The following is a 24,028-nucleotide window of genomic DNA, read 5'->3' as shown; positions in this document are numbered from 1 at the left end:
TGATTCCACCATTTATAACTAACTGGCAATAATATTAAAGACAAACAATGCTGAACAAAATATATTGTTCTCCCAAGTTATATATTAAGATGATCATATTGAAGAATAGGGTTAAAATGAGTTTTCCATTTTTTTAGTTTTTTAAAAAGATTTTATTTATTTATAAGAGAGAGAGAGCCAGCCATAGAAAGAGTATGAGTAGAGGGGAGGGGCAGAGGCAGAAGCAGACTCCCCAATAAGCAGGGAGCCTGAAGCAGGGAGCCTGATGCGGCGCTGGATCCCAGGATCTGGGGATCATGACCTGATGGCAGCTGAACGAAGGCAGCTGCTTAACCAGCTGAGCCACCCAGGTGCCCCAAATTTTCCACTTTTTAATAACCAAAAACCAAAGAACCTTTTGGTATATACAGTTACCAAAACTAGAGCTAACACAATCCATAAAATAAGGAGAATATGTACATTTTTTTTTCTTCTAAGAGTTTCTTGAACATCCCTGATAGGAAAGTTGAGAATGGTTGCTTTTCTTGATGCAAATTCTTCTGACTCTGAGATTTAAATTATAATTGATCTTGCTGCTATGTTTTTCTTATCATTAAGGTTACATTTCTCATTTAAAAAAAAAGGTAATAAAGGAAAAAAGGAAGTGTCTAGTGTACAAGCACAGATACTGTTTCTTAGAGTGTAATCACTATTCCCGTTAATTATTTTTAGAAAATGAATTCTACAAGTCAAACTTGGGATATGCTACATGCTAGATCTCCCTTCTGGAAAACACAATGCATATTAACATAATAGAGGTTCTAAAATAAAAACGTAATAGGGGCTCTGAGAAGTCCTGGTACAAAAATAACAATAATTAATTAACTAATAGCAGTTTACACAAAGTTAAATTGATTACTACCCAAATTCATGTTACCACAGAAGTGTTTATTTTTAATAACATCTGTTGACATTGCAAGTCTCTCCTGTTCTATGGAGCATATTTTGGAAGATGTTGCTCTAAACACATTTTTATTTTTCTAACTCTTTGATTTTGCTTTAGCTATTTTTATCATCCTATTTCTTGCTTTCTTTTAAAAAAATTTTTTACATAGCACTTATTGAGTGCTTACTGTATTCTAGGCTCTGTTTTAGTACTTTACATCATTATCTCACTTATTCCTGCCTAGCAATTATCCTCTGAGATAAATACAACAGACTGCTGAAGGGGCCCCCACTCAAGTGAAATAACTCTCCACATCCTGCTTGTTGATAAATGGCACAACTGAGAGAGCCAAGATTCAAATCAAGTGTCTCTGCCCTGATGCCTATGCTCTTCTTAGCTATGAAGTGACCGGTTCTCTTCTCCTCAGCTTCTCCCAAGCTCCACAGAGACCAACAGCCTATCTATCTTTCTTTCAGTCCAAAGATATTTTCCAGATCTTAGCTTACAAGATCTTTCTCTTGTGTTTGATGCTATTGGCCCACTTGGAATTTCCTAGACCCAAGATTTCCGTGATTCTGCTTTCGTCTTATACCTCTGGCTGTTTCTTCTTCATCTTCCTAGGTTCCTTATTAAATGTTAGTAATACCTAAGGTCCATCCTGGCTCGCGGCCCTTCCTCAAACTTCCCCTTTGCTAGGACTTCTTCATTCACATCTCCAGGCCTGCCATCTCCCTTGGACATCAGACGCATATCTATTAACTTGCATTTTTTTTTTTTGGCACTTCAAACTCAAGATGTTGGCACTTCAACACTAAATTCATCCTGTCCTGTATTAGTCAAGGTCCTAGTAGGACACTTAAGGGAATCCTAGAAAGTTTAATCAAGAGACTGTTAATCAAGGTGTAGAACAGGGATAGTAGTAGAGATAGAGAAGCCTGACAGAGAAGGTGGTAAACTAAGCTGGAAGAGAATGGACACTACCCAGTACACATTGTTAAAACTGCAATATTTCAGGCAAAGGTGTCAGTTACCTGGAAATTAGCATGAAAATTCCCTTTTCAGCTCCCCACATCTAGCCAGTCTTGTCAATTTAGCTAGTTTTAATCTTAAAAAAACAAAAACAAAAAAAACAAACAAAAAAAACAGCCATTGTCTCTCTTCTTTTAGTTTCTTTTCCTATCACCCTAGGGTCAACATTTGTCATCTCTTAATTGGACCATTATAATACCCTCCTAGCAGCTGAACTGTTTCCAGGCCCACTCCACCTTCAGGAGGCCAAAAGCTCTCTCTGAAATGCAAATCTTACCCCACTAAGCCTTGACTAAGCCTTCAATGATCCTCTTCACCTAGAAAATAAAGATCCTGGTTTTTGGCACTGCATATAGGAGTCTCTCTGATCTGGCATCTATCACTCCCTTTTCCTTTTGTACACACTTGTATTTTCTTAAACTCTGCCTTACTTTTGGCAACCTGAGTCCTTTGCTCATGCAGTTTTCTCTGTCTTTATGTCCATATTTCTAACTCAGGCTCAGCTCGGGTATCATCTTTTAAGACATCATTTCCCAAACCATGAAATCGAGTCTCTCCTCTAACATATTACCATAGTTCCCTCCATTAAACAAACAAAATCTCACTACATTTTAATGACTTTTTCCATTTTTCCTACTATGTCACTTGTGAGAATCCAACTGACTATTAACCATTCCTGTACCTATAACATGTAGTACAATTCATGGCACACAATACATATGCAATCAATGTTTGATTAACTGAATGGAATTGGACAATCAATCACTACCCTGGAATCTGAAAGACAGATTTCGTGTGGAAGAAGAAAAGTAACGTCTCAATGGGACAGTTCTGGCTTTGGGGAAAGACTGGTCAACTAAAAAAGTTTACAGGATTCTCTTTCAAGGAAACTAAACACTAGGGAGGGATTAACCAGAAGTTAAATCCAGAACCAAAAGGTAGTAATGCTAGAGTTTCAAAATAGAAAACCTGTTTCGGAAAATAACAGAAAAGGAGTTAGAAACCAGATCTCAGATCTGACCAGATATACAAAGGGCACTGCCGATTCTATGAATTCTCTAACATCAGGTTTTGTACATGCCAATCACAAACTCCTGTGGGAGGACCCAAGAGGGAATCACAATCTAGATTAGGACACAAGACTATAGATGGCCTCTGACACAGGTTAAGGGCAAAGGGAACAAGGGACAGAATTTTCTCTGCATTTCACTTGGTCACTGGAAGGGCCATAATGAAGGAACAGAATTAAGGGCCTGGTAGACCCATGATAATTTCTCACACATAAATAATCTATTATAAAAAAATAGGCAGGCAGAAAGAGAAAAACAAAACGAAGTCTCATTTATCTGAAAAAAAGTTAAATGAGGGGCTTCAGAAAAAGGCACAGATTCATCATTTAAATCACGTATACATTAGTATTACAAAATACAATTCTGATTTTGGACCCTCACATTGTAGAGAAATTCTTTTTATTTGCTAGTAAGGGTACAAAAATTACCAGGTTCATTTGGTTTTAATTCACTTTATGATAGGACCAGTTTTGTTAAAAAAATGAGTTGCACAGCATTCCTATTCAGGAAGAGTGAGAAACCAAATAAAGGAAGAGTACTCAATAAGGAAATACATTTATTTGCATATAAATAGAAGGATGGCAATACATTTGTTTTCATCAAACCTTTTCATTTGATTCCCTAATTTTCCCTATATTCATTTTGTTACAGAAATTACTATGCATATTTATAATTTGTAAGACAATCCTGAAACTCAGAGTCCTATTTCCAACTCTGTTTCTGAAGCATTTTCCTAAGCTTGTATCATTTTTTCCTCTTTCATCTCAATTTCCTGACAAAAAGGTAAGAACAAACTTTTCTTTTTTTTTTTTTTTTAAGATTTTACTCATTTATTCTCCAGAGACACACAGAGAGAGGCAGAGACATAGGCAGAGGGAGAAGCAGGTTCCTTGTGGGGAGCACAATTCGGAACTCGATCCCAGGATCCATCATGCCCTGAGCTAAAGGCAGATGCTCAACTATAAGCCACCCAGGCATCCCAGGAGAAACCTTTCTTATCAAGAAACCACCACAACCTTGTTTCAAATACCCTCTGTTTGTTAGGTGGTTTTAATATATTCAGAAGTAAAAGGAGTTGGTCTTTTAGGTAACTGAAATGTCTAGGAAAGCAGATACCTTTTACTGGAGAATTAGATTCTAAATGAAAGAGTTGAGAATGATTTTCTGACACTGGGATAAAATACAGTTGTACTTATAGAAATAAATTTGAAAGCGCCATGTTCAGAAGGGAAAAAACAACTAATGATCAGCACTCTAGAGATCTAGGACAAGCTTGTGAAAGGACTAAGTTACTAATTAGGAGTAATTAGTGATTGTAGATTACACCAGAAGTACTTAATAAAGTTATTTACATATTGTTCTGAATAGTTGGTAGAAACAGTATTGAACCTGTTGGAGCAGCAGGAGAGAGGAGGATGAGTCTCTGTATACTGCTGTTAGGTTCATCTTACCCCATTCACCTTCTTGTTCATTCTACTTGTGCCATATTAACTTTGTTTTGGCTCCTCAAACCAAGGGCACAAGCACAAAGAACTCTCTCACATATTTATTTCAGCAGAAAGAGCTGATACCAATGGGTATTTGAGGCCATCATAGAAGAGTTCTTTAAGGGCAGCCCAGGTGGTCAGCAGTTTAGCGCCACCTTCAGCCCAGGGCATGATCCTGGAGACCCAGGATGGAGTCCCACTCGCGCTCCCTGCATGGAGCCTGATTGCCTGATTATCCCTCTGCCTGTGTCTCTGCCTCTCTCTCTCTCTCTCTCTTTCTGTTTCTCTCATGAATAAATAAATAAAATCTTAAAAAAAAAGAGGAGTTCTTTAAGGCTTTGACTTATGCTCCTAGATTAAACACTACTATGGATAGAACCAAGACTAGGGAACAGAAAAGGCCTCCTCAAGGGTCAAGTTATGGCAAAAATTAGAGGGAGATTCTATTAGAAGCATGCAAAAATCTTTGTCAGTTGTAGTTCTGGTGGTCACAGAAGAATGATGATATGGAAGAGAAAGCAAGAACATGATCTCCATAGCTGGGCATTGGGTGAAGTTGCAGGTCACATATAGAGGTAATGAAAGCAATTCCTCTATTATTTCAACTCTGTTATTTCATTGACGATATAGCGGCTGAGGTAACACTGGTGAATAAACCAGCAACCAAGAGTGCTACATTTTTGGAAGAAAAATAACACACTGGTATTTTGATTTATGATTTTAATAAGTTCTTTATATAAGGAATTGATAGCACTTTGTTATTCTTAAGTGTAATGACTGCATTGTAATTATGATTTAATTCACATAATGATAATTTTATAATGTTTTCCTTAAAAATGTGTTCACTTTACTTGTGAACCATTTAAGTGGTGTTAAATACTACTTCTCAGTCAGAAACTATATAATGCTGCAAATTTTAATTGTTTATGAAGCTTCTATTATTTGCCTAATTTAACATACTATGCACAGTGGAAGACAAAAATTATGTAATAAATATATATAATTATATAAATATATAATACAAAAATTATAATATATTTTCCTTTATTTTAAAAATACATTTATTTGGAGTAATAAAATGAGCATACCAGGTGCTTTTTAGTAAAGCTCATCATTGCAATAGGGACTATGCTTCTGGAAATGCAACAGCACTGGAACTGTGTACCAGAAGGTATTAAGAAGAAAATTGGAAATAAATATTTGTGGTCATCCCTGTTAAACCTTCTACTGAACTACACTGCTAGCAATCACAATGGTTTGAATAAGTACACAACTGTAACCAACACCAAAGGTCCTTTGCAAATTCCCAAGACTCAAGCTGGAAGTATATTCATAAAGCTCAGGAGTCAATGTGCTTATAAGTTAAAACACCTTTAGGTTGGTTATTTAGATGCTAGAAACAGTGCTACATTTAAAAATGCTACATTTAAAAATAAAGTACCACCCTGACGTCATTTTAAATTACTTATGCATATAGATGTGTATTTTCTTGTGGACCAAAATGAGGCAGAAGTATGGTGTGAATTTTTTATTCTTTGATATAAAAACAATCTCTCACACAACAAAGAATAAAAGTAAACATGAGTATAGTGGGAAGGACTATTAGCCAATCCTCAGTAGGAGCCCAGCCCAGTGAACCTTCTTCAGCTTGCTGGGGATGTCATATGTGAAAGGGTTTCTCTAAAAGGTTGGCAACAAAAGAAAATAAAATAAGATAAAAATTAAAGGTTGAAACAACATTTATCAAAGGATTCAGTTGACAGAGGAGTTAATGACAGCAAACTTCATTGCTAGGGGAGTGGTTTAGGCTGCTTCAGAAAGATGAAAAGGTTATGGTTCATTGGCCAATATTGTATAATATAGACTGTGAATGAAACCTCCACAAAGAAGTGAAACTTCTGTGTGTGCTGGTGTGCATGTGCACACACAAGTGTGAACGAGAGGGGGTGAGGGAGAAGGAGAGAGGGAAAGACAGAGAGAGAGACAGGGAAGTGGAGAAAAGCATACAGACCTTGGAGAGTGGATATTTCTCCTAAATAGGAGTACTATGGCCAACATCATAACACTCATGCTGTATAAAACTAAACACAAACTTCTTTTCAGATAATATAATTAAGGCCTCTTTCAAATTTAATGTTCTTTCATTACATATCAGGTAAGAGCAGACCCAGAAGAAAATATAGAGAGGAGGTTAAGGAAAGAAAGAAGGATTCATGCCAAGCCTATGAGTTTAGTGAAACATTCCACTTGACTACTAATGAGCACCATTTCAGGGAAGGCAGAATTTAAATTCCTATGATGTCATATTCTACAATTTGCATCTTAGTTGACAAAATACTGATATCAAGTGAACTGAGACAGGAAGCGATTTTCAGGAAGAGGTTTATTAAAGATAGGCCAAGTGAGAGAAATTACATGTTTTCATTGGGAAGGATGGAAAGATGCACAAGAGGGAGGCTCATCAGATAATTACTTCATTCACATTCATATGTGAGTAGAAAACTTTCAGATTAGTAGGCTCCCAGTCTACTTGATAATAGAGTTCTACTTTTGTTTTCTCTTTTTATATATGCCATCAATATTGATATGAAATTTTAAAATTTCATAATCAACATTGTGCTTATGCAGGATCAATTATGAAGATATTAGCCTCATAACATACAGTGGATGATTTAGACAATCTGAGATGCTTGATCCAATGTTGCTGTCACTTAGCTATGCATAGGGAATGATACATAAAGACTTCCATGGCCAGGCACATTTAGGCTATCTCAATGAAATTGATTATAGCCAATTACACAGATTCAGTTTTTCAGACTTTCCTATCACTTTTACCCAGCTGCTTGCTCCTGATTTGTGGAAAAGATAAAACTATAAATCAAGCCTCCCATGTTGGTTTATCTAACTGTATGGCCCTTAGGAATTTTCATTTTTATATGGGAGATATTTCATATGGAGCAGTGAAAGTTTTGTTGACATAATGAGAGCTACAGAGATTTTGGGGAGGTTGGATAAATGGTTTGTTTCTGACTCAGCGCAGAGATCTTATCACTGAGAACCAATCAACAATGTGCTATTTAATAATGGAATTGTTTTTAGGTCTACTTTACTGATACCTATTCAATACATTGAATGCAAACGTATTTCCAAATTATAAAGAGATTATACAATGTACCCAATTTATCATGTAATATACTATTTCTAAATGTAAATGCATTATCCCTTGTGCTTAATTTGACACTTTGAACATCCTTTGTCAATGGTAACAAAATAAAATTAATGAAATAGCATATGTGAAATACCTGGAAGACTGGCGCATGGGTATTAAGTATAAACATATAATTTTTTCCTGTGATATAGTTTATATCCTGGTGACACAAACACTGCATTTACATAAAATAAAGGGTAAAGACTTACTCTACAAAATTAGTTGTCCATTACAATATTTATTTAAATGGCAAGCTTTGTCATGTATTTACTATGTGATGCAGTTAACCATAATTGACACCAATCTGCAAATGTGCAAAAATACACCTATTGTGGTGGAACAGGGTGAATCTCTATTACAGTCTTGAAAATACCATTTTGCCAATACAGATTGCAATTTCTCACATCTATATCCAGTTTTGGTTAAAAGTTTTGCCACAGTTATTGCATTTTAATTGCAGCACTCTATCTCCACTGTCAAATTCATAATTTGACCATTTCTGAATTTGTCTTTCATTATTAAGAATTCATATAAAAACCTGCGTTTGTGCTAGAGGTTGGGTTTGGATCAGATATCATGCATGTTAAATCTGAACTGCTACTTAGAAAAATGTGTGGTGATGCAGTTCCCCACTTTGGATTCATGACAAGTATTGCATAGACATAATAGTTATGACAGAATTTAACAAATAAAAAAATTAATAGAAAGCTTCAATAAGTAATATAATTGTGGTGTGTGCTAAAAGAGCAATCTCGGGCAGCCCGGGTGGATCAGAGGTTTAGCTCCGCCTTCAGCCCAGGGCGTGATCCTGGAGACCGGGGATCGAGTCCCATATCAGGCTCCCTGCTTCTCCCTCTGCCTGTGTCTCTGCCTCTCTCTCTCTCTCTCTCTCTTTCTCTGTGTGTGTGTCTCTCATGAATAAATAAATAAAATCTTCAAAAATTTTTAAAAAATAAAAGAGCAATCTCCTATAATGAAAACACAGGGCCAAGCTTATTATTTACCAGATTTTAAATAAAATTATTATTTACAACTTAAGAAAAAAATGTAAAAACATATTAAGTGTAATATAGAATTTTATTTATGCATTCAGTTGCTCTTTTTCCTTGCAACCATTTTCCTGTTTTCCATTAAGATAAATAAAAATATGGAATATTTAAAATTGATCTTGTTCTCAACCCATTGGTCCCGTTCCACTATCTCCTTGTCAAGCATTCATAATTAATGGTGCATGTAAGCAGAAAGCGACTCTTTGGTAAGGAAACATTCGCATCCATTAGTGATTCATCTATTTCTAAGGTAGCTATCACGGTGGTGCTGAAAGGATAGCTCCCAGGCACCTGTCGACACTCTACTTTGCCAGGAGAGGAAGGAGTATGACAAAACTAGACACACTGAAGACACAAGTGGTAGACAATGATCTCACAACTTCACACTACTTTCCAACCAAACATCTAGCTGAAATTTATTTTAAAGATTTTATGTGCCGTACCGTTGTCAAACTAGGATTTTTTTTTAAAGCAGCTCCCTTCCCTTTCACTTTTCTCAAAATAACAGCCTAAAGCACCATGATCCAAAGAGAACTCAAAAAAAGTTAATTTTACAGATTTTTCTGTCATTTAAATTTAGAGGTACCAGCCTTTGTAGATAAGGTGGGGGAAAGTCTAACGACTTTGCAAAGGGAATTATCAGGTTGAAGATGAAGACTTGGGGAGAAGGGTCCTCTCCAGGTTCAAGCTCACGCTCCTTATTCAAAGAAACCCATGCTCACGACCCACCCTGGCAGTCTTTTTTTTTTTGCAAACTGGGAGCTCAGCCCCAGGTGTCTAATTCCTGCAGAAAGTAAATTAAGACAAAGCAGCCGCACACACACCACTGGGGAGAGAGAGGTAAGGTTAAGCAGCATTGGGGTGCAGTAGTGACCAGAAGGAAAAGTGACCTCATTCCGCCTAGGGAAACACTATCTAACAAGCCCACCTTTGATGTGGATACCAGCTGTGGTAAAAGAGCACAAAGGTGGAAAGCTGGAGGGAGCAAACTTCCCCGTTCTTCCACCCCATCCCTCAAAAACGCCCGGAGCACGCACATGCAAGGACAACAAAGCTCGCGCCCAGGCTGCACAGCCGGCGCTCCCCGCGGCCGGGCCCTCGCGCCCCGGGGCGCGCCCTCCCCCGGCAGAGCGCGGACGCGGGCGGGACCGCTGGGGCGCGAGCAGGGCGGGGGGCTCCCCTACCTTGAGCAGCACAAAGAGCCAGAGCAGAGGCAGGAGGCGGCGGCCGCCGCGCGTTCTCGTGGGCAGGTGCCCCATCGCGGTGCGGACGCGGCCCCGGGGGGACCGAGGCGCGTGCGAGCTCCCCCGGCGCAGCTCACAATGGCGAACTGAGGCTGCAGCCTCAGACCGTGGGCGCCGAGGCTGCTCCCGGCGGGCGCATGCTGCCGTTCCAGTCCCCCTGGAGCCTGCTCTCTTTCCTCTTCTGCGCCCGAGGTCCTCCAGAGACGTGCCAGGCGCTGCTGTTCCTCCGCAGCTCGGGCTGGAGAGGGAGGGGATCGGGGTGGGCGAGGCTCTGCCCGCCGAGATGCGGGGTCCGCGGGGCCGTGCGCCGGGCCCGCCGCGGTGCTCCCGCAGCACCGGACCCGCGCTCTGCGCTGCGGACTCCTCTAGTGACAGCAGCCTCCAGCCCTCCCACCAGGGTTTGCTGCCGCCTCTTCCCCTGGATAGCCCCCTCTCCAGGCTCCGCCCCAGCCCTTGCCACAGTCTCTGGGACTCAGGAGTTGTGCGGGGGGGTTTCCCTTGAGCAACTTGGGGACTGAATCCCAGTCTCCTCTCAATCTTCCTACATCTGCTCTCACTTGCGGTTGTAAAAGTCCAGAAACACTTGGAGGGAAGTGGTGGTTGTGATTGTAGTGATGGAGCGCGTGGTGCAGGCACATGTGTTTGGTGGGGAGGATTCCAGTCTCTCCAGCCTACTCCTACCCAGGAGGAAATAGTACCACGATATACACTTTCCATTTGAAATCAGTTCGTATGCATTTCAAGGGCTGTCTTTGGATACCAAAGTCTGTCCGGATGCCTGCAGTGGAATGGAGAAGTCAGGGAGGAGGGGGATCACAGTACATTACACACATTTATAAACATACACTTTTTAAAATGTGTAATTATTAAAGAAACTGTTGAGCCTTTCCAGGGTGGTTGTACCGTTTTATTCTCACCAGCAATGGGTAGGAAGTGCGGGAGGGGGCGAAGCGTGTAATTAAAAAGTGCTAATGTTAGGAATCTTTGTGGTGATGAAACAGTTCCATACCTTGGTTGTGGTGGTGGTTACTCAAATCTGCCTGGATGATAAAACTGCATGGAATCACAAAAGCGTTCTTGTGGGCCAGCGCACACACATACAAGTGTCTGTAAAACTGGTGAAATTTGAATGAGATCTGTGAACTGTACCAATATTAGTTTCTTGGTTTTGATACATACTATAGCTATATAATATAGTTATATATACATTACCTTTGGAGAAAGTGAGGGGAATAAATAGGACCTTCCTGAATTATTTTTTTTATTGAGATACAATTGTCATATAGCAGTATATTAGTTATATTAATTTCAGGTGTATAACGTGATTCAGTATTTGTATGTATTGTGAAAATGATCACCAAAACAAATCTAGTTGACATCCGTCATTACACATAGTTACAAGGTTTTTTCTTGTGATGAGAACTAAGATCTACTCTTTTAGACCCTTTCAGATGTGCAGTGTTAACCACAGTCACCATCCTGTACATTACATTCCCATGACTTATTTAGTTTGTAACTGAAAATTTGTAACTTTGACCCCCTTCACTCGTAAACTTTTTAAGGGATGTGAATTATTCATGAGTAACTAATCTGTGACTTTTAAGAAGCTCAGGCAACTACTTCCACGCTGTGTATTTTCAAACTATTTATGTGCCTTTGGTTTTTATGTGTAGTTTTTGAAAGATGTCTGTCAAAATGAACTATAGAATACTCTATTCAAATATAAATCACTCCTTATTATCATGTAAATGACCCTTGCTCTGCCTTGCTCATAATGGAACTTCCTATTTGTCTTTGAGACATGCTTGGGCACCAAGAGACAGGCAAGGTGACCTTGGTTATGAATGTAGGAGTTTGCCTCAGATCCACAGATAGGGAATAGTGGCATGAGAAAGGATCCAGGGCTATGTTTACTTGACCTTTTGCTAGATAACTAATGACCAAACACAAATCACTTGGTTGGTATGCATATGTGTGTCTGAGAAAGGTTTAGATTGAATATATTTATATGTGTATGTGTACTAAATGCTCATAAACAGAAATATAGAATAATGGTCTGAATTTATGTGAAAACACTCTCTGGTGTCTTCCTTTAGAAGCATCTTTTGCTGTTTTGCTCTTCCCCCTTATGTATTCACTTTGGTGCTTTTATACCCTCTCTTTGTTGGCCTGGACCTTTCTTTCTCTTGGGAAAATATTAGCTGCTTCTCCCTCCCTCTGGGCCAGACTCATAAGCTCTCTGAAAATTTTATCCTTGGAACTATACTTACAGGGGCTTTGTTTTGATATATTTACCGTTTAGTTTGAAGCTCCTGAAAGCAACGTTTTATTCCCACACACTCTTGAAAGTGGCATTAAAGTAACTGAACATCTAGAACTAAAGATATGTTTAAATCAGTGGCAAAAACATAATCACAAGTTGCTAACAACTCCTCTTCTGAACTGAGTTTGATTTTAAAGTGTCCATGGTGTAGTTTTTTGTAGATATAAAGATATTTATGTTTATGTGTACATGCCTGTGAGTTTGTGTGTAGAGAAATAGATACAGGCTTAGCTGATGTATGTAGGGCAGTAGAAGGAAATTCTACTGGTAAATGTCAAAAGAACTTTCATAGTGATGTAAAGTTTTATATAATCATACTTGCTATATTGTCTTTCTGTTTTTAAATGATCACGTGTACCACAATGTGCTTCTCCCTTAATGCCATCATACATGCATAGACTTCTGGAGAACAATAACAGTGAAAAGTAAGTGGTAAAACATTCCCCATTAAAGTATTTGTAATTAGCATTATTAATATTCCATTAAGTAACATAGTGATTAAATGTCCTGAAGACCGACAGTATTATTTCACAACCACAGAAGATTTTCTCTCCAGAGAAAAGTATTTTACTTAGCTGTTGCTGAAAAACAAGTTTCATTTGTTTTTATTGCACTTAAAACAGTAACAGTCTTGGGAATCTTCCTAGGAGAGGTTCCCAAAAAGAATGTAAGTGCTAGATGATCAGCAGTGTGGGGTTTTCAATCCACAGAGCATGCCCTTGTTTCTTTTAACTTTTGACTAATTTTCCAGTGCAATGTATGGTAAATCTTACTATGCTACTTTCAAGACTCCAAATCAGCAAGAATAGTCATGGGCAACATATAGTGCAAATAGCCATGTGTGTTTCACCAATTGTTTCAAAATGCTCTGATTTCATTATCACAAGCATACTGTTAGGTAAAGAAGACAGAGATCGTTATCACCAACTATTTTACCCCTGGTGTTACTTTTCCTGGAGAAAAGATAAATGGACAAGACAGACTCTCTTCTGTACTCTAAGGCAGGTGTTAAAAGATGAATCCGCACAAATTGAAATAAAGCTCTCTACTGCCTTTGGAAGTAATAATGAAGTCGTTAATGAACAAGAGACTGGAAGATCTTTTTAAATTTCTGTAAGAGGCTTCGTTTTTGTTAAGAAAGTCAATCTTTTCCTAACAATGTGAAAACGTGCCAATGCCTGTGTGTTCACATCTATCTCTTCTATAGAAAGAGAAGCAGTAGTGGCCACAGAGAAAGAGCTGTAATCCCTATGAGAGGTTTAATGAGGAGTCAAATGGAACTCTTACAGTACTCTTGCCAATGAAGTTCAATTCTGCTCTCCAGGGACCAACTCTAATGCAGTTCAGTGTGTTCAGTCCTGGCCTCCACTCCTGAAATCTCCTACAAGGCTGTCAGCAGTTTTGGTATTAGAGTTGTATTTATGGGAGTTGTTCGATGACAAATAGTTTACTTTATATAGAATCCAGGAGAAAAAAAAAACTCAAGCCATTGATCTCCAGACTATATTCTGCTTGAAAGGCACAGTAATAGCCATGTGGTTTGTCTTACCACACATATAACCATTGTTATAACATGTAGACTGGAGATGATGTGTAAGGTGTTCTTAAGATCAGGTAACCAGGCAACATTCTGATTTTCAACATATTTGAGCGTTTATTTTAGTTTTTCTCCTGATGAGCACTGGTTTCTCACGTAAAAGGTATGTTGACAATTCATAAATTCTGTCTTTCAAAGTGAGAATGATTGACAGCCCTCAGGTGAATAGCATGTTCCAACTGCCAAGACTTATTACTCTTGACACACTTGAAAAACAGTGAAACTCACCACAGAAGGTCATTTTTGCTTCTACATGGAGAATTTTTTTCTCACTGCCTTTTTTCCTTCTTCAATAGGACCTATTCGGGGATTTTTCTTTTACTTGATTCTTACATGGTTTTAAGAAAAATCAAATAAAAATACTGTGTTACAGGGGTTAGGCTTTATGACACAAGATCATCTACTCAAAGAAATAAGAAAACTTATATAGAAACATGAGCAGATATTTATCATTTGACACAAACTGCAAGCTATAGAATGAAGGATCTTAAATTAAGAAGGCAGATTGTCATTTTTAGATACCATCATTTCTTTCAATTATATTCTAGGATTATTGTGTGTTGTTAACATTTCCTTTAATTGCCCTCAAATTTTAAAAAAGTAGAATATATTAAGCAACCATAAGTTAGGCATTTTTATCCTATATTTTGTTTACATGTGATGCACTGGCTAATAAACTTTTATAATATTTGTTTTCTGAGCATCCCAGATGTTATAATCTGTTCACCTAAACTTACTTTATAAGTGGGTTTCCTTACTAGTAATAATTTAAAGCATTAAGATCCTTCATGGGAGGATTCATTTTAGCTTGGCAAAAAAGCATGGCTAAAACCTGAATATATTTTACAGATAAAGCAAGTTACATTATTTGTTAAGTGGAAATGGTGTCTACTGATATTTTCTTCCTTTCATTCTTTACTTCCCTTCCAATAAAAGATGTAATGCAACATTGACTATGAACTATGTATCACACATACTGTCTACATATGTGTCACTTGGTTGCAAATATGTAATTATGGAAGATTTGGTCATAGTGACTTCAGGTGTTGTGTAGAAACTATGAAAACATTAATCACACATTTTGAAAATGCACTGCCTTGACTGCTAGGGATTTTACCAAGAGGCATAATAATATTGCTTTGACAATTATACTTTAAATCAATCACACCAAATCAATTTTTCTACAAAAAATACAACTGTAATAATATTCTCAAATCTAAATGTAAGAGAAAGGGTAAAGTTTATACAGTTCAAAGAAGGGTAGGAGAAGCCACTTATGGATTGGTATCATTATCTGTCTTGGCAGAAGGGTCTAGAGGAAAAATTCTGAAGAAGGCATAAATGTGGTGGGGAAACTTCCAATATCCAGAGGAAGAATATCCTCCTCATAAGGGGGCACACAAAAAAAGTATAATTGTGAAGCTGTGCATTTCTAGGTACGCTTGAATGAACATTGCAAAAGGAAAAATTTGGGAGAGGGGATTGAATGTACAGATTCTATCTGTTTTGTTTGGCAATCTGATAATAACGAGAAATTATAAGGGTAAGCATTGAAGATAGATAGATAGATAGATAGATAGATAGATAGATAGATAGATAGGATGTTTTTCATGAAATCCAATCAGGGATCAATATATGTCAAACCTATGGCCATTCTGTTAACTCACTATCTTACACAAACAACAGTCATTTCTAGCCCTTTATACTCAGCTCAATCATCTAACCCTCTGCCCTACAGACGCTTTGGCTTCACTTTCTACCTTACAGAAGATATACTTGCACTAGCTAATCTAATCTATAGCCATGTCTTCAATCCTCACCTATACAGATGAGCCACAGGATCCCATAGAACACTCTTTTGACTCATGCAGACCCACACAGCTAACTTTATGTTTCGAACTCCTTTTGAATGTTTATAACACCCCAAACTTAAAAAGTCTGAAACTGAACTCATACAATTACCTCAAAATTTTCTATCTTCGTAGATGATACGAACATCAAACCATCCACACAAGTCAGAAACTGAGTTACCCTTGATGCTTCTCTCTCTTCTCCAAAAGCACCATATCCAGTTTGATTCAGCTTCTTGTCATTTTACTTCTGAAATATTTCTTATGTCAATTCACTTTTCTCTATCCAACCATCTTCATCCCAATTCAAATTGCCATTATTTCTTGCCTGAATTGTTACAATATTTCATTAATTGCAAGAACCTACCTTTGGTCTCTGGGGCTCCATCTACTTCACCTTGATACATAACGGAAAAATATCTCCATCTGTAGCCAGTTGGAGATATTTAGTTCTCAAAACTTAAATCTGATCACTCTGACTCTCTTACATAAATCCAACCAATGACTTTCAAATACTTCTAGGATAGTGATAAATTCCTCAGCCTGGCCCACAAGGCCATCTGTCCCTATCTGCATCTCAAGTCTCTTGTCACACCATCATTTCCTTTGGTCTTTGAACTTCTAAAATTCATACATACCACATTCCCTCCAGACATGGAGACATTTGTCTGTTCTCTGTTTCTGGAACGTTCTCCTCTTTTTAATCTGATCTCCATTTAAACTTCACTTCCTAAGCCCTATCCCACAGTTTAAAGTGTCATAGCCCATCTAGTATTTTTATTACTGGTATTCTATTTTAATTTTTATGGTCATTTATTTAATGAATATATCCTTCATTAGACTGTAAACTTTATAAGCACAGGAATTATGTCAAGTATTTACTTACCATTTTCTTCAGAGCACTTAAGTCAGTTCCAGGAATAAAGTAGGTACTCAGGAACTATTGGTTTAATGGATAAAGTAGTATAATTGCCAATGATAATTATACTATCAAAAATTAAAATGTGAAATATTTTTATTAATGTTTTGGTTTCATCGTTCAAAATGGGAAACTATTCCAGGCTCACCCCCGCCTTTTTTTAAGGAAATGACAAATAGCGGGCAGCAAGGTAACAACACATTCACACATAAATTTCCCTAGAAAACCTTGTGTGGCAACTATGATTGGTGATTGGCGAGTGATCAAAGAGAGGAACATAAAAGAACAAATAATTTTTATTAGGATAACAATTTGACTCAAATTCAGGCAATCCTTAAACGTTTGAATGGATAGACAAATCATGGTCTATATATCTAATAAAATATTACTCAGGAATAAAAATGAATGAACCACTGATAAGTGATGCAACATGAATGAATCTCAAATGTATTATGCTAAGTGCAAAAAAGACTTAAAAAGCCACACACTGCATGATGTCCTTTATTTGTCATTATAGAACTGGCACAACCATTAGGAGGAAAAATGATCAAGGTCTCTAAGAGCTAGAGAGGATGGTAGGGTTGACTGAAAAAGAACACAAGGGAACTTTGGGGAATGAAAATGTTCTAAAATTTGAGTTTGTTGGCAGTCACATGACTTATGTATTTGTCAAAACCCATCAAAATGTATCCTAAAAAGGACAAATTTTACAGTTTTTTAACTATAAAAAAGCAAGTAAAAAATATCCCAGGCAAGAATTAAGTATGGTCAAAGCATTCTGTCCTATAAAAAAATATTTTTTAAAAAAGACAATATTACTTTGTGTTTATATATGTAAGCATCAACATTTTTCAAAGCATTTCTAAATGATTAACAATAGCAGTAATTTAGGACAAATTCTGATATGTGATTGGCTTTTCCAGATTATCTCATGATAAAAACACAGAATCAAGCTTATAAAATTGCTTAATTATCCTTCCTTTTGTCTCCTTTCAGCTGAGAGGTTTATATGGATTATTCATTAAGTCACTCAGCAAGCATATATTTTTCAACTCTTGCCATGTTGGGCACAGCTAAGATACAGCTATCGACTTGCGGGAGCTTACAATCTTGTAGGAAAGGTGGTATACTAAAAGAACTACAAACGGGATAAAATGTAGTAAATAGAAGCAAAAAATAGAGACAAATGTTAAATGCATTCAAGGAAGGGAGAGATAATTTACACAGGAAACAATCCACGAAGCTGAAGAGCCTGGGTATTCCTTGAAATATGAGTACAGTTTGGGGAACTGAGGTGATAAGATTGACAGGCAGCAAGTCCTTTGCTTACCAGTACCCATGTCTATCCTTTCTTCCTGGGAGGATAGGGCAGACTTTCATTTCCTAGTTTCCCTTATGGTCAAGTGTTAAGTCTAAGTCATGGTCCATGAAATGTGGCAGAGGCATATACCTTCAGGCCTGGTCCATAACAACTTCCATGTACTACCTTCACTTTCTTTTTCTCATCCTTAGAGTACTCTAAAGACCTAGAGAATAGAGGAACCTAAGATGGAAGGACTCTTGATCCTTGGGCATCTGGAAAAAAAAAAAAAGCAGAGAGAGAGCACACAGCTTCCAAATACTTCTAGGATAGTTGGATAGTTATAAATTCCACTCTGGGCCATGATCTAAAAATTGGAAAGGTGTATTTAGACCAGGAGATCATCCAAAGCCAGGTTAAGGAATCTTAATGGGGCTATTGAAGTGTTTGAAACAGGAGTGACATGATCAGAGGTGGATCCTTTAGGAAAACTGGTCTGAGTACATTTTTTTAGTGAGGTGGATTGGGAAACAGAAAAGATCAAGGGATTATATCTTCTAGTAAAAATCTAATTAAAATGGTAGTTGCTGAACTCTAGGAAAGGAAGCAAGTGAGTACAGAAAAAAAAAAATTTGAAGGTAGGACAAGCTCAAACCTTCTCTAAACTCTTAACATGCTATTCACCTAAAAGCTGTACCATAGACATGCTCTGGCCACATGTTGGCACCAAGAGAAATTCTCTAGTTTCTACTTCATACTTCTGGAATCCACTTGCTTGGTTAAAGTCCCCCCCCCCCCAGTTCTAAGCCAATTGCCATATAGTTTGTTTCATATTCTAGATTTATTTGTTTCCACATGGAGTCAATTTATTTCAATATACCCTTTGTTTGCTGTAGATTATAAGTTATATCTAAAAGTTAGATAGACTGATGCTAAACATATTTGGCAAAAATACTTCATGGATGCTGTATACTTCACATTGGATCACATTAGGGGACTCAAAGTGTCAGGTTGTATCACTATTAGTGTTGCTAAGAACAATCACTTGGCAAATCTCTCCATTGTACATTTTTTCTTTCATAATTAGTAGGCAACTTGCAGGTTGGTACTTCAAAACTGTATCCCATTTCTCATAAATTTCTGTTCAATTATTTTCAGTGTTCATTGATGATCCTTGCCTGAATTTTTGTACTAGAGTTTACAATATGATGAGCTTAAAAATTCTGTCATTTCTCTCTCTCTCTTTTTTTTTTTTTGTATTAGCTAGTATTGTCCTCTACAAGGCATTTCTTCTTGCCGCCTTCTCTATTCTTTCTTAGCATTTCTGTGTTCTAGATTTTTTAAAAGGTAGACTATCAGGACATTTATTATTTATTTGACAAGAAGTCTGGAGATGCAAAGTTTCAATGCTGATCATCAGAAACTCAGGCTCTTCCCAACCTTAACACTAATGTAGTAGTTTTTTTACTTCATGCTTGTCATCTCCCGGGTAAAAATTGGCTGCCAAATCTCCAGCATATCTTCTCACTGTGTACAAAGGCACCTCTGAAAGGGCTATTGCTATTTTACATGAGCATGAGGCTTTGTTATTTCATCAGGAAGAAAATCTTTTCCAGAAGCCTGAAGTTGACTGCCTTATGTTTTATTGGCCAGAACTTGTCACATGGGCTCCTTGTTTCAAAAGAGCCTGGGAAAGTGAGCATCTAGCCAAAGGGTTTGGACTGCAACCAATCAGGTTTGCTACCTGCTAGCAGAGGACCCATCTTCCCTGAGATCAAGGGATCTTTCCCTACCAGCTAATCAAACTTAAAATTCTCCTAACAAAGGTGAAGAAAGAAGGGCAGAGATAATGAATTGGCCATTGGCTAGGCAATAAATAAATAAATAAATAAATAAATAAATAAATAAAAAATACCTGCCCCAATAACATTGGTATGGTTGCCAGGGTACCTGGCTATAAAACCAAAATACCAAGTTTCTGGACATAGGTTTCTCATTAACCAACCATGAGTTCTTGGTCAACATCTGATAGCCTCTTGAGGTTTCCTCAGTCATATCATAAGAGCATATGACTATTTTTAAGCAATGAATTATTTTTTAAGAATAGTTTTAGATTACCAGAAAAGTTGAGCAGACAATACAGAGAGATCCCATATATCCTACCCCTCTCCCCATCTCCTCTCTCTATTGTTAACATCTAGTATTAACATGGTACATTTGTTACAATTAATAAACCAATACTGATATCTCAATATTAACTAAAATCTATGGCTTTCATTGAAGTTCACTCTTGGTGCTATAAAGTTCTATGGGTTTTGACAAATGTGTATTTTGTATCCTCTATTATAGTATTGTATAGAATAGTTTCACTGCCCTAAAAATTCCCCTGTGCTCCACGTCTTCATTCTTCCCATTTTACCCAAACCCACAACCAGTGATCCTTTAACTATTTCTATAGTTTTGCCTTTTCCAGAATGTAATGTAGTTGGAATCACACAGTATGTGCCCTTTCAGTTGGGCTTCTTTCATTTAGTAATGTGCACTTATTTACTAAGTTTTCATTTAGTAATGTGCATTTACTTTAGTAAGTTTCCTCCATGTCATTTTGTGGTTTGATAACTCATTTCTTTTTATCCCTGAATAATACTCCATTCTGCAGATGCACCACTGTTTATTATCCATTAACTATTGAAAGGCATCTTGATTCCTTCTAGACTTTGTCAATTACAAATAAAGCTGCTCTATACATTCATGTGTAAACATTCTTTGTGTGGCCATGAGATTTTAGCCCAATTGGATCAATATCTATGAGCAAGATTTCTGGATTGTATGTTAAAAGTGGTTGTACCATTTGAAGTTCCCACCAGCAATGAGAGAGTTCCTTTTGCTCCACATCCTTGCCAGCATTTCGTGTTGTCAGTTTTGGGATTTTGACCATTGTACTTGGTGTGTAGTGGTATCATTGTTTTAACTTGCAATTCTCTAATAATAGATGTTGTTGATTATCCTTTTATATACTTATTAACCATCTGTATATCTTCTTTATTGAAGTATCTTTTAAAATATTTTGCCCCTAACTCTGGGAAACAAACAAGGGGTACTGGAAGGGGAGGTGGGCAGTGGGACGGGGTGGCTGGGTGACGAGCACTGAGGGAGGCACTTGACGGGATGAGCACTGGGTGTTATAGTGTATGTTGGCAAATTGAACTCCAATAAAAAAATATACACAAAAAAATCTTTGGCCCCTTTTAAAAATGGGTTATTTGCATTCTTATTGTTGAGTTTTAAGAATTCTTTGCATATTTTGGTAACAAGTCCTTTGTAAAATATGTGTTTTGCAATTATTCTCTCCCAGTCTGTGACTTGTCTTTTCATTCTCTTAACAGTCTGTCTCACAGAGCAGTTTTTATTTTAATAAAGTCTAACTTATAAGTTTTTTTTCCCATGGGCACGCTTTTTGTGTTATATCTAAAGCTAAACATCTGAAGAGCTTCTAGATTTTTTCCACTCAATATCTTACCATTAATTATGATAGTTACTTCTTTTGAAGTTCCGAATGTTGTAATTTCAATTATATGGGCCCCTTCGACATCATTTCTGGGTCATTTTCATAGGAACCCACTGATCTTTGAACATATTCTTACTTTCTGGTACTATATGAACAATTTAAAAATCTGTCCTTTTGATAAAACAAATGAACATGGGTCTTAAATTATAATTCATTAAATTATTTGACAAATATTTATTGTGCACTTAATATGTATCAAGCTCTGCCTTCATGCTCTGAAACACCCTGAAGTATTGATATTTCTGATGCGCTCAAGGACTAGCAAGGAGGCCAGTGTGCTTGAAGTGTAACATGTAGGGGAACATGACTGGCAGAGGAGTGTGGAGATGTTGGGGGAAGGTTGCGTAGAACTATAAAGATCAGTCTAAGGACTTTGGATTTTAATGTGAGGGATATGAAACCAGTTCAGAGGCTTGTGCAGTGGAGTGGGGTTATCTAACTTACATGTACACTTAGTATCTGTGCTGAAAATACACTCATGAAAGCACGGTTAGAAGACCAGTTAGGCAGTTTATTAGATAATGCTGATAAGAAATAATATATAGTAGACATGCTAAGAATTCCTGAGTGTACATAGGCTTTTGTACACAAGGATAACTAGATGTGCTCAGGAATTAGATATGAATTAGAAAGAAGGAGAAAAAGAGGGGAATCTGGGATGACACCCAGATTTTTGGAAGAGAGAAGATTGCAGTCGTGTGGGTATTGAGGGAAGATTAGGAGTTCAGTTTTAGACTTGTTAATTTTGAGTATTTATTAGACATCTAATTAGAGATCTTGAATAGGAATTAAACAAATCATTCTACAAGTGAGGGGTTAGGTCTGGATTGAGATAATACATTTAAGCTTCTTCTGTATATAAAATGGTATTTAAACCTTCGAAAACATCTAAGATGACCAAGGAGGATGGCACATTACAGAAAGAAGAAATCCAAGGACTGAAATGTCGGATTTTCATCTTCTGGCTTGGCAGAATGCAGCAGTAGGCTCTCTAGAAACAGATGAAGAGGACATCCTCCTTGTCCTCCTTCATCAAGATAAACACAAATTGTCCTCCTGTACATAAGTCTGTGGAGAGCTTCTCTTCAATAGCTATGTGATAGTATAAGCAGTGGATAAAGTAAATATCATAACCTAAATGGAGCAACCTGAATATGTACATAGAAATAAGCACCAAAATAAAAATTTATAAATGTGTATATGCTTTGTTAAACATTTTCCCAATAGTATTTTTATCCTTCTTTGGCTTAGTATATATTTTATGATTACCTAATTCTTAATTAGGCAAAATGTTTCACTCATCTATTCCTTTATTCAATAGGTATTCACTGTGTCTACAATGTATGAAGGGTTTTTGGCTATATCCTATGATTATAAACATTGTTACTTTTAATCATTTTTCTACCCCTTATGTTTTGAAAAACTTGCATTTGGATTTTTAGCAGAAAGCAAGTGTGAATATTGTTATTTTTAGAGAGTTGAAAATAGATATGCAAAAATCAAATATATATGCATCCCCTCTGTTTTACAACGACAGCAATATCAGCAAAATTTCATGTTCAGAAACTTTGTTATAAAAAATGATGTAGAAAAATCCCACTACTGGTACATCCAAAGATTTTATAAAGTCAAGTGCTTTAAATTACTTTTGGTTTGAGAAACCAATTAAATATTGCAGTCATGGGTCCTTTGGCAAGGACCTTGAAGAGCTAAAAAATGTCTTGGGAATCTCACTGACTTTTGAAGTACCTCACTCGTCATAGGTCTCCACTGATCCATATGAACTACTGTTAGGCTCCTGGTCCTAAACTGAATAAATGGTCCTCCCCTTGGGGGCACCTGGGTGGCTCTTGATTTTGACTCAGGTCATGATCTCAAGGTCCTGGGATCACACCCAGCATGGAGCCCCATGTGGGGGTCTGTGTTCAGCGGGGAGTTGGCTCTCTCTCCCTTTCCTGCTGTCTTTCCCCCTGCTCCCTTTCTCTCTCTCAAATAAATAAATAAATAAATAGGCCTCTCTTTGATGTAAAAAATCCTTTCATTTTTCACTTGCTTAAATAAAAAATCTCAATGTTACTTAAGTCATTTTTTTATGATAACTATAAGGTAAAGTCAACTTAAAAAAAAACTGCAGAAGATTTATTCTGATGAATTCTAGATTTTAGAATTATATTCCAGATCATTTCTAGACTTCCAGGGTCTCACAAAATTAGTTACCATATTGACCATAATTCAGTGAAAGGTGGTTCCTTTGCATTACTCACATGTCCCTTTGAACCTTAAAATAGTAACAAAATTGAGTTGATACTGAATTACCATTTTTACAAAATACCCATACCAACAGTGACTAAACAATCTGCATTTTTCACTTATTAAAAATAAATTATCTAAAAACCATTCAAAGTTCTTCATAAAGCATGAAACCACCTCCTGTTTCCGAGTCACAAAATGGTACTGGA

General features: G+C 37.2%; 1 protein-coding gene across 3 annotated transcripts in view; it reads right to left on the bottom strand.

Annotated features, from left to right (window-relative positions):
- PTPRO (protein tyrosine phosphatase receptor type O) overlaps positions 1-10,642 on the bottom strand; it is a 241,447-nt gene extending 230,805 nt beyond the window's left edge. For all 3 annotated transcript variants that reach the window (XM_038576903.1, XM_038576902.1, XM_038576904.1), the window contains exon 1: positions 9,953-10,642. In XM_038576903.1, the coding sequence (XP_038432831.1) occupies positions 9,953-10,027 (75 nt within the window). In that variant the 5' untranslated portion in view covers positions 10,028-10,642. The remainder of the gene's footprint in view (positions 1-9,952) is intronic.
- Between the last annotated feature and the right edge of the window lie 13,386 nt (positions 10,643-24,028).

Source organism: Canis lupus, chromosome 27, assembly GCF_011100685.1.
Source record: "Canis lupus familiaris isolate Mischka breed German Shepherd chromosome 27, alternate assembly UU_Cfam_GSD_1.0, whole genome shotgun sequence".
In the NCBI taxonomy this organism is placed as follows: Eukaryota; Metazoa; Chordata; class Mammalia; order Carnivora; family Canidae; genus Canis; species Canis lupus.
The sequence above is the reverse complement of the archived record's forward strand: the minus strand, read 5'-3'. Positions and strand labels throughout refer to the sequence as shown.